At 36.6% G+C, this 12,501-nt stretch overlaps 1 protein-coding gene across 1 annotated transcript in view; it reads left to right on the top strand.

The window, feature by feature from the left end:
• The window catches only part of Fancd2, a 147,846-nt gene that overhangs the window by 31,353 nt on the left and 103,992 nt on the right, over positions 1–12,501 (top strand). The window contains exon 7 of the mRNA XM_067158781.2: positions 790–1,137. Coding sequence (XP_067014882.2) covers positions 790–1,137 — 348 coding nt within the window. The remainder of the gene's footprint in view (positions 1–789; positions 1,138–12,501) is intronic.

The raw sequence follows: 12,501 nt of genomic DNA, 5'->3' as shown, positions 1-12,501 counted from the left end.
TTCCTCGGTTGGTCTGTTCATCTTTTCTTGGTCTTCCAACTGGTCTTCTGCATGTTAGTCTTCTTTCCTTATAAGCATATTGTATTCTTGTGCTATTCATTCTTTTTTTACATGCCCAATCAATTTAAACCTGGATGACCTTAGTCTTTCCTCCATAGATTCAATTAATGCTAGGTTTGTTCGGACTTTTTTTTTTTTTTTTTTTACATGATCGAGTCATGTATTTTAGAGGGCAGTTTTAAGAAACTTTATCTCATAAGCTTGAAGCCTGCTTATGTTCTTTGATGTTAGTGTGCATGGGAATGAGACATGACTTGTATAAGGGTCCTGTCCTATAAAGTTTTGCACAAGTCTCTGGAAATTGGACCCTTTGGTTACTCTGTTCAGTACTTCTGGCTCCGCCCTGACATTACTGGCCACCATGTAGTCTAGATAGCAGAAATGGTTTACTACTTCAACCTGTCTAATGGCAACAGGTTAACATTGGTCTTGCTGGGTAATAATAAACATGATATCAACACTATGCAGAACTTTGAAGTTTGAGAGAAAGAGAGCGTGAGGGAAACGTAAAACAAAGTGGGTAGATTCAATAAAGAGGAGTGCAAGAAGTTGAAACCTTGACTAGGACAAAATGTTGGAAGGAGAGACGAATGCGGAGAAGTGCCATAAATGCCCCGACCCTACATGAACTGTATAAGTGAAGAAGAAGAAGAGGAGGATGATGATGGTATAATGTATGTATGTATATGATCAATGTTTAATATTATTTTAATGTATTTTCTGTTCCAGGTGGTCGATGGACTTCGGAAATATCTAGACTTCACTCCCTTGTCTCCAAGCGAGACGGACAAATCGTCTCGTCCAGATGTCTCCACCAAGAGCAGTGAAGTTTTAACCCTAGCCAATCTCAAGACGTCGGTTATTGCGTCTCGAGCTTTGGCCGAAGCCTGGCTTAGTGCCATCAAAGCGGTGCGCATGCCCTCGGAACATCGCTGTCTGGACCTGGTGATGTTGCTGGTGCTGCACGAGGCCGTGCCTGGAGGGAAGAAAGTGGTGCAGGCGATATTCCGCAATAAGGCCAAGGCAGGGCTCTTCAAAGAAAGTTTGGTGGAGAAGACATTCTCTACCCTGTTACCAGTGAGTAGACTAGTGTCATACATATTATGTCCCTCAGTGATATTAGAAACTCGGGCTCTTCACCACGGAGCAAGTTCATCATTATGATACCACACTCCAATTGGAAACTCTATTATGGTGGGTTTTTTTTAAACACTTACAACACTGTGCCTGTACGGGATATGGTCGCATTGATTTCCTGGTTGTAGGTGGCGCCCTATGTGATACGGGCGTGATTTTCGTATTTGTTTATATGCAGCTGGACGAATCCCATACGCTTTCTGTCCCTTGCTGGAGGTAGTTGTAGTTTATCTAGTGTTCACTAGAATGCAGCAGTTATCAGGAAGTTCAAACTGAAACGATAAAAAGGGTTGTTTCTCCTCTACCGAAGCACCCGATCTGCCGTGTGCTGCGCGCGCCAAATCTGTCGCCCTGCCAGCTGTGTTACTGTACAAACATGTCCTCACGCTGGCTGTTTCTTGTAGGTTATACAGGGCACCAGGGAATGTTCACCGCAGTGCCTAACATGCTGTTGCGCGAGGTAGCATTAGGAGTTAAGTTGGCAGCACGGCTGTTGCCGCTTGTGTCAAAACAAACAAACAGTAAATTTTGTACTCACCACCGCAATTCATAACAGATGCTGGAAGTGTTGTCTTTGTGTTTGAAGACAGAATTCAACACGTCTACACATATTGTCGAAGACTTTCGCTAAAGCCTCTTGCGTAATGGACTGCACATAATTATATTCACTTTAAGTTCATTAATCGTTTTTGGATTAGTTTTGTACACGTCAGATTTTGCCGCACCCCAAAGGAAATAATCCGGTGGGTTTAAATCGGGCGACTGTGGTGGCCAGAGACCTTTAGTTATTATTCTATTCCCAAAAAATGGATTTAAAAGGTGGAGCAACTGGTGGGACGTGTGCTGTAGCATTGTCCTTTTGAAAGAAAGAACATTCAATTTAGTCTTCATTCAACTGAGCAGTAAACTTGTAAATTATCTCTGGGCAGTGGACATCAGAATTCACTGAACTGTCATGTGCTCTTGATATGGCAACCCATACACCAATTTTCTTCAAATGCAATGGTGTTTTGTCTTAGTGCTTTGGGATTGTCTGGAGACCGAATTCTAAAAATTAAAAAAATTTATTTAAAACATCAAGTCCATGTCGGTTTATGAATCTTTGTTTTTTTCGTAATCAGTTTCTTGTCATTCATGAACCACGGTAACTTTATAAGAGAACAACCGAAGCTTATCTCTTGCAGCTTTATGTGCTGTTCACTTTGCGAGTCCTGTTTCTTGAGCTAATTTGAATGTTGATTTACTTGGACTTCGCAGCATCATATTGGAAATTTCATCAAATTTTTTGTCTGTTAAAAGCGTAGGCCCGCTTGTTCCCGGTACATCGTGAACTGAGCCGGTCACATGAAATTTACTTATCAAATCCCGAACGGTATCCCTGTTTGGACACTTTGAATTAGGAAACCGCGCCTGAAATTTTAGTTTTACATTTTCTGTAAACAGTTCGCCTTCGCGAAAAAAGTATTCCACCAGAAAAGCTCTCTCTTCAGTAGTAAACATTACCGCCTGTATCCTGTTGCACTATTCCAATAATCTATCTGAATGCTCGCTTATTGCAATGCACACTGACGATTTCGACAGCCCACAGCTCACTCGTGTGGTCTTTCCTGTACTGCTATCCTGTCGACCTTGGCCTGTCAGTGTGTGAGTGTGACAGATATGACACCGTGCTGCCAGCTAAACTGCTGATGCTACCTCACTCAGCAGCGCGTAGGCACTGTGGAGAACATTCCCTGGCGCCTGGTGTGATAGTGATCAGTAGAACCTAGATTTCCATGTACTATCATACCTCAAAATATGCATGCATTCATGCACTATCATGTGGAAAAACATGCACAATAAACCGGAAAGCGTGCACTGTAAAAATTCAGTTCCTTTTCAAACATTTTACAATAGCTACCAAAATTTCTCCAAATTGTTTTGATTTAATCTCATCCGTTTATCTGTCAGCATATTCTTAAACACTGAAAATTGCCTTTCTACATCATAAGAAGTGACAAGTGCGTACTTAAATGAAGACATTTGGGACAAAGTTAGGTCAAATTGTACGTCTTTTGCACTTTCACCACAATGTGTCTTATATAAGTTTGACGAATTCAAAGTCAGGATTTGAATGGATCACTTTGTTCAGCTTATCTCTAGCTGCTGCAGGTACTTCTCTGTGCGATGATTGCAGACACTTTTGAATGTCCTCAATAACCGGTAACGATTGCCTGCTGTGATAACAAAGACATGTATGTCATAGAAAGAAAGAGATCCACCTTATCAATACTAAATTTATTAATGTTTTTAAAACAGGACCGGTTTCGACTCTTCACAAGTCATCCTCAGATGTTATATACATACACATTAGAATACATGTTTTAACAGTTGTATCTTACAAATAAGCATGTCATATTTGATAGACATTAGGTGATATGTCTAGAAGTGAAATTCTGCTTCTTACGTCTAAGTTTAGAGGATCAAGAATATATTAAAAAGATATCTATCTTTAACACATTAAAAGAATTACAACACATGATAAAATTTGTTGTTTACACCTGACCTTGAATATAGCATTAACGTTCAAGTTTTACCAGTAAAAGTTCTTTAAAAAAACTTTCATATTGCGTTGTTTTCAGTCGACTAAATATGCTTAAATGTAGCTGCATGTGCTTATACAGTATACTTTTATTAGGCTTAAACTTTGTCAAAATGAGTAATGTGAATCTGAATTTGAAATTACGATAACAAGGTGAAATGCGTTTGAAATAACAGTAAGCTAGGTAATTGAAACCTGTGTTGAATGACTTATGCTATTTAGATACATTACATGCAAATAAGACAATAGCACACTTCAATATGTAAAAGTTAAAAGGTATAAGACAATCATGTAAGTTTGTGAAATTCATATGAAGTATTGTTCTTTCTTCATGCGTACGTGTCAAGTTCAAATGGGGTAGTATACTTTATATAAACTTTGTCAAAATAAATAATGTGAATCTGAATTTTAGATTGTGTTGACAAATGAAATGCCAGGTGATTAAAACCTGTATTGAATGACCTCTTCAAATATATACTGTGTAAAATACATTATATGCAACATAAGACAATGGTACATTTCAATATGCAAGTTAAAAGGTAAGAGGCAGTCCTGCAAATTTTGTAAAGCTTCATATTTGCAGGACTGCCTCTTACCTTTTAACTTGCATATTGAAATGTACCATTGTCTTATGTTGCATATAATGTATTTTACACAGTATATATTTGAAGAGGTCATTCAATACAGGTTTTAATCACCTGGAATTTCATTTGTCAACACAATCTAAAATTCAGATTCACATTATTTATTTTGACAAATTTTATATAAAGTATACTACCCCATTTGAACTTGACACGTACGCATGAAGAAAGAACAATACTTCATATGAATTTCACAAACTTACATGATTGTCTTATACCTTTTAACTTTTACATATTGAAGTGTGCTATTGTCTTATTTGCATGTAATGTATCTAAATAGCATATAATTGTGTCTTATACCTTTTAACTTTTACATATTGAAGTGTGCTATTGTCTTATTTGCATGTAATGTATCTAAATAGCATATAATTGAAGAAGTCATTCAACACAGGTTTCAATTACCTAGCTTACTGTTATTTCAAACGCATTTCACTTTGTTAGGCATAGATATCAAGGATAATTAAATAAAAAACCACCTATTCAATACTTTCCACGTTTAATGTGGTTATTATCTACATGATTTTATGTAGACTCATTTGGTCAGGTACATGTTTCACCCATTATTTTGGGCATCTTCAGCCTGTAAACAACCTTTAGGTCAAGGTTTGGGACCTTTTTAACTAATATAAACATACTAATATATACACTATATACAACATATACATTATATACAATATATACAAACATAAGTCAATACAGTAAAGTTTTTTGGTCCTAATCTATTTAATATGGAAAATGTCCAAAACTAAAATGGATCTTCTTTTCGGTGAAGAGGATTGCAAATCGGGGTTCATGTGACCCCTATATCATATTAAGTACTTGACGTATCGTGTCTGGTGACAGGATGTGTCGTCAACAATAAGAGGAGATTTGAACTGATTGTAGGTTGGTCAAGATTGAAAATATAAATTTAAATTGAATGTGTTTTAACTTGGCAGTTCTGGTTAACTTAAAATGTTCAAAACTAAAAATAAAATGAAACGGATCTTCTTTTTTCTTCTTGAGAAGGGGTGATCTTAAAACTGGAGCTTGTTTGACCCACGGTTTTCATTTTCATGTTCTTGACGTAACTAATATTTAAATGTGTTGTCGTGTACAAGTGGAGATTCAAAAGTCGATTGTTGTAGGTAGACTGGTCAAAAACGTTGTGAATGAAACTGTTAGCGTCTTGACTTTGGGTCTCATGTAACGTCAATGAATTGGCAAGAGTACAATATTTAGCTGTTTCATAGTTTTAGGCTGCTGCTTAATTGGGAAGAGACATCCTAGACACTTGATACAGTCTTGTGTGAAAATTGTTCCCGTTGATGTGTTGCTTGGTCTTTGGGAGGGATCTTAAGAATATCTGTAATGAAGTAGAAAATAATTTTGAATTAAATTTTTTTTTTTTTTTTTTGAGCACGCGTTGTGATAAAATGTATTAAATTAACACCTCTTAACTGTAAAGTGACTTACTTGTTCAGTTAATACTAGATGGATCTGTCTGTTCCGGCAGCGCCTGTCTTGTCACCATTTCTACTCCTGGTGTTGTAATGGTGCGGTAATGGAGGGGCGGGGCATGGAGGGAGAGTGGGGGTAGGCTGGTCTATGGGCGTGTGTGCTGTTGCTGGAGGGGAGTTTCTAGAAGCAATATGGGCGGGTTTAACTTTTGGCATGATGGATGAAGCATTTGAGTGTGGAGATTTAAATAATTGAGGGATTTTGTTTTGATCTGAATTCACGATATTAATTAATCTAGGTGTTAATTCGTACAAAGGATTTTTAATTTCATTGACGTCGTTGAGATTTTTATTTTTATTGTAGGTTTGGTCTAAAAAGATGTGTAGGTTTTCCAGTTCATTCATTAATTTCCCTTTACCTATGCTTCTAATGATGGTAAGATCTTTCTCTATGGATGTAAAGTGATGGCCCGTTTCTCTCATATGTTGGCTCATCGCTGAGTACTTATTGTGTTTTTGAGCGTTATAATGTTCCAGATATCTTGTGTTAAAGCTGCGGCCAGTCTGTCCGATATAAGAAAAACCACATTGTGTACATGTTAGTTTATATATGCCGGACCTTGAATAATGGTTGCTATTGTGATTGACCTTGTTGTGGTTAAAAAACATGTTTCGATTAGTGTTAACTGTCCTGAAGGCTATATTGATATTGTGCTTCTTTAAAGTATTTGCGATCTGATGGACGGCTGGGTTGTTATATGTAAATGTGGCGAAACTGGTTTTTTTAGGTTTTTCTGGGATGAGGTTAGTGGACAATTTAATTTTGATTTTATTAATCAAACGGTTGACCATATCTATTTTAAACCCGTTCAGTTGAGCAAGATTCCTTATGTACTTCAGTTCAATTTTTAAATTGTTGGGAGAAAGAGGAATTTTTAAAGCTCTATAAATTAAATTATAGAAAGAGGCTTGTTTTTGGGACTTGGGGTGTATGGATGAATTCATAATAGTTAAGGGAGAGTGTGTAGGTTTCCTGTATATTCGAAAATCGAAGGTATTATGTCCGCGTGTAATAGTTAAGTCCAAAAAGTTTAATGAGTTCCTAACCTCATCCTCTTTAGTAAACTTAACATTGGGGTCAATTTTGTTTAGGGACTCCAAGATCTCGTCACTATTGGTGACATTTTTGTCAAAAATTATGAAGGTATCGTCTACAAATCTCAGCCATAAACATACGCCTTTTATTTGAGTTATAATTTTTGTGTGTTCTATTGTGTCCATATAAATGTCTGCTAAGATGCCAGAAAGAGGGTCGCCCATCGCTAAGCCTTTTTGTTGGTAAAACTTTCCATTGAAAGAGAAAAAGTTGTTGCTTAAGACAAAATTTAATATCTTCATGAATTCTTCAATTTCCATCTTACTAAGGCCGCTGTGTTTATTGATATTATCACTGATAATTCTTACAGTTTCTTTGGTAGGGATGTTTGGGTACATATTTACGACGTCATAGGAGCACATTGAGTGATTGGGGCGCAGCTTAAACTTGTTTAAAATTTCGCAAAAAGCGAATGAATTTTTTAAAGGGTGTTTATTATTGAATACGTAATGTTTTTTTAGAAAGCCGTGAATGAATTTTGATACTTTATAGGTGGGGCTGTTTCTACAGTTTATGATAGGGCGTATTGGAATGTCCTTCTTATGAATCTTTGGTAAGGCTCTGGCTGTCGGAATACTAGGGTTCATGTTAAAAAGTTTTTGTTGTTCTTGTTCATTGAAAAGAAAGTTAGAACTTCTTATTAGAGTTTTTAGATTTCGCTGAATTCTCGTGGTTGGATCTTTATTGACTATTGTGTATATTTTGTCCTTAAAAAAGTCTTCTGTTTTTTGAATGTATGTGTTTTGATCTAGGAGAACTGTGGATCCTCCTTTGTCCGCTTTTGTGACAATAATGTTGTTGTCGTCTATTTTCTTTTTTACGTTCTGGATCAATTTTTTGTGGTCGAAATTTGAATATGCGTTTATTTCTTCCGCTAGTTTTGGTAGTTTCTTTTTTACCTCAAATCTGGTATCATTTTGTGTTTCTAAAGGGAGTTTAGAAATGTTAGCCTCGATCTCAGCTACTGTGTTGATAATATCCGTTTCTTTTTTCTTGCTAGGCCAGTTATGTTTTAAGCCTTTATTCAAGATCCCCATTTCTTCTTCAGAGAACTGTACGTCTGTCAAATTAACTACTGTGGGTGTATTGTTCTGTGAGGGAGCCGCTTTTTGCGTGTCTGAACTGCGTTTTGGTAATCGTGATTGGGATGCTTTTAATTGAGATAGTTTCTTGTCGAGAGTAACTTGCTTCCTATCCAATAAAGCAATCAGTTTATTGTCCACATGTAGCTGGAAAGAGTTCCATTCTAACGGATGTAAAGCCTGAGCTAACGCTAAATGAACTCTATATAACTGCAGATTTAAAAGCGACTTCTTTTTATATGACGCTTTAATTTCATTTCTTAACCAAATGTCGTTGACCTTGTTTTGAACTCTAATCAAACTTTGGTTAGATAGTTAGTTTGACCTTAAGGTTGAAGTACCTATTTAAACGGTATTTTGCCTGGTTGGCTACCAAATTACAAGTAACGAAGAGGATTGCAAATCGGGGTTTATGTGACCCCTATATCATATTAAGTACTTGACGTATCGTGTCTGGTGACAGGATGTGTCGTCAACAATAAGAGGAGATTTGAACTGATTGTAGGTTGGTCAAGATTGAAAATATAAATTTAAATTGAATGTGTTTTAACTTGGCAGTTCTGGTTAACTTAAAATGTTCAAAACTAAAAATAAAATGAAACGGATCTTCTTTTTTCTTCTTGAGAAGGGGTGATCTTAAAACTGGAGCTTGTTTGACCCACGGTTTTCATTTTCATGTTCTTGACGTAACTAATATTTAAATGTGTTGTCGTGTACAAGTGGAGATTCAAAAGTCGATTGTTGTAGGTAGACTGGTCAAAAACGTTGTGAATGAAACTGTTAGCGTCTTGACTTTGGGTCTCATGTAACGTCAATGAATTGGCAAGAGTACAATATTTAGCTGTTTCATAGTTTTAGGCTGCTGCTTAATTGGGAAGAGACATCCTAGACACTTGATACAGTCTTGTGTGAAAATTGTTCCCGTTGATGTGTTGCTTGGTCTTTGGGAGGGATCTTAAGAATATCTGTAATGAAGTAGAAAATAATTTTGAATTAAATTTTTTTTTTTTTTTTTTGAGCACGCGTTGTGATAAAATGTATTAAATTAACACCTCTTAACTGTAAAGTGACTTACTTGTTCAGTTAATACTAGATGGATCTGTCTGTTCCGGCAGCGCCTGTCTTGTCACCATTTCTACTCCTGGTGTTGTAATGGTGCGGTAATGGAGGGGCGGGGCATGGAGGGAGAGTGGGGGTAGGCTGGTCTATGGGCGTGTGTGCTGTTGCTGGAGGGGAGTTTCTAGAAGCAACAAAGACCAAGCAACACATCAACGGGAACAATTTTCACACAAGACTGTATCAAGTGTCTAGGATGTCTCTTCCCAATTAAGCAGCAGCCTAAAACTATGAAACAGCTAAATATTGTACTCTTGCCAATTCATTGACGTTACATGAGACCCAAAGTCAAGACGCTAACAGTTTCATTCACAACGTTTTTGACCAGTCTACCTACAACAATCGACTTTTGAATCTCCACTTGTACACGACAACACATTTAAATATTAGTTACGTCAAGAACATGAAAATGAAAACCGTGGGTCAAACAAGCTCCAGTTTTAAGATCACCCCTTCTCAAGAAGAAAAAAGAAGATCCGTTTCATTTTATTTTTAGTTTTGAACATTTTAAGTTAACCAGAACTGCCAAGTTAAAACACATTCAATTTAAATTTATATTTTCAATCTTGACCAACCTACAATCAGTTCAAATCTCCTCTTATTGTTGACGACACATCCTGTCACCAGACACGATACGTCAAGTACTTAATATGATATAGGGGTCACATAAACCCCGATTTGCAATCCTCTTCGTTACTTGTAATTTGGTAGCCAACCAGGCAAAATACCGTTTAAATAGGTACTTCAACCTTAAGGTCAAACTAACTATCTAACCAAAGTTTGATTAGAGTTCAAAACAAGGTCAACGACATTTGGTTAAGAAATGAAATTAAAGCGTCATATAAAAAGAAGTCGCTTTTAAATCTGCAGTTATATAGAGTTCATTTAGCGTTAGCTCAGGCTTTACATCCGTTAGAATGGAACTCTTTCCAGCTACATGTGGACAATAAACTGATTGCTTTATTGGATAGGAAGCAAGTTACTCTCGACAAGAAACTATCTCAATTAAAAGCATCCCAATCACGATTACCAAAACGCAGTTCAGACACGCAAAAAGCGGCTCCCTCACAGAACAATACACCCACAGTAGTTAATTTGACAGACGTACAGTTCTCTGAAGAAGAAATGGGGATCTTGAATAAAGGCTTAAAACATAACTGGCCTAGCAAGAAAAAAGAAACGGATATTATCAACACAGTAGCTGAGATCGAGGCTAACATTTCTAAACTCCCTTTAGAAACACAAAATGATACCAGATTTGAGGTAAAAAAGAAACTACCAAAACTAGCGGAAGAAATAAACGCATATTCAAATTTCGACCACAAAAAATTGATCCAGAACGTAAAAAAGAAAATAGACGACAACAACATTATTGTCACAAAAGCGGACAAAGGAGGATCCACAGTTCTCCTAGATCAAAACACATACATTCAAAAAACAGAAGACTTTTTTAAGGACAAAATATACACAATAGTCAATAAAGATCCAACCACGAGAATTCAGCGAAATCTAAAAACTCTAATAAGAAGTTCTAACTTTCTTTTCAATGAACAAGAACAACAAAAACTTTTTAACATGAACCCTAGTATTCCGACAGCCAGAGCCTTACCAAAGATTCATAAGAAGGACATTCCAATACGCCCTATCATAAACTGTAGAAACAGCCCCACCTATAAAGTATCAAAATTCATTCACGGCTTTCTAAAAAAACATTACGTATTCAATAATAAACACCCTTTAAAAAATTCATTCGCTTTTTGCGAAATTTTAAACAAGTTTAAGCTGCGCCCCAATCACTCAATGTGCTCCTATGACGTCGTAAATATGTACCCAAACATCCCTACCAAAGAAACTGTAAGAATTATCAGTGATAATATCAATAAACACAGCGGCCTTAGTAAGATGGAAATTGAAGAATTCATGAAGATATTAAATTTTGTCTTAAGCAACAACTTTTTCTCTTTCAATGGAAAGTTTTACCAACAAAAAGGCTTAGCGATGGGCGACCCTCTTTCTGGCATCTTAGCAGACATTTATATGGACACAATAGAACACACAAAAATTATAACTCAAATAAAAGGCGTATGTTTATGGCTGAGATTTGTAGACGATACCTTCATAATTTTTGACAAAAATGTCACCAATAGTGACGAGATCTTGGAGTCCCTAAACAAAATTGACCCCAATGTTAAGTTTACTAAAGAGGATGAGGTTAGGAACTCATTAAACTTTTTGGACTTAACTATTACACGCGGACATAATACCTTCGATTTTCGAATATACAGGAAACCTACACACTCTCCCTTAACTATTATGAATTCATCCATACACCCCAAGTCCCAAAAACAAGCCTCTTTCTATAATTTAATTTATAGAGCTTTAAAAATTCCTCTTTCTCCCAACAATTTAAAAATTGAACTGAAGTACATAAGGAATCTTGCTCAACTGAACGGGTTTAAAATAGATATGGTCAACCGTTTGATTAATAAAATCAAAATTAAATTGTCCACTAACCTCATCCCAGAAAAACCTAAAAAAACCAGTTTCGCCACATTTACATATAACAACCCAGCCGTCCATCAGATCGCAAATACTTTAAAGAAGCACAATATCAATATAGCCTTCAGGACAGTTAACACTAATCGAAACATGTTTTTTAACCACAACAAGGTCAATCACAATAGCAACCATTATTCAAGGTCCGGCATATATAAACTAACATGTACACAATGTGGTTTTTCTTATATCGGACAGACTGGCCGCAGCTTTAACACAAGATATCTGGAACATTATAACGCTCAAAAACACAATAAGTACTCAGCGATGAGCCAACATATGAGAGAAACGGGCCATCACTTTACATCCATAGAGAAAGATCTTACCATCATTAGAAGCATAGGTAAAGGGAAATTAATGAATGAACTGGAAAACCTACACATCTTTTTAGACCAAACCTACAATAAAAATAAAAATCTCAACGACGTCAATGAAATTAAAAATCCTTTGTACGAATTAACACCTAGATTAATTAATATCGTGAATTCAGATCAAAACAAAATCCCTCAATTATTTAAATCTCCACACTCAAATGCTTCATCCATCATGCCAAAAGTTAAACCCGCCCATATTGCTTCTAGAAACTCCCCTCCAGCAACAGCACACACGCCCATAGACCAGCCTACCCCCACTCTCCCTCCATGCCCCGCCCCTCCATTACCGCACCATTACAACACCAGGAGTAGAAATGGTGACAAGACAGGCGCTGCCGGAACAGACAGATCCATCTAGT

The sequence above is a fragment of the Anabrus simplex genome, chromosome X, assembly GCF_040414725.1.
Source record: "Anabrus simplex isolate iqAnaSimp1 chromosome X, ASM4041472v1, whole genome shotgun sequence".
NCBI classification, from domain to species: domain Eukaryota; kingdom Metazoa; phylum Arthropoda; class Insecta; order Orthoptera; family Tettigoniidae; genus Anabrus; species Anabrus simplex.
This window is presented reverse-complemented; position numbering and strand designations above follow the sequence as displayed.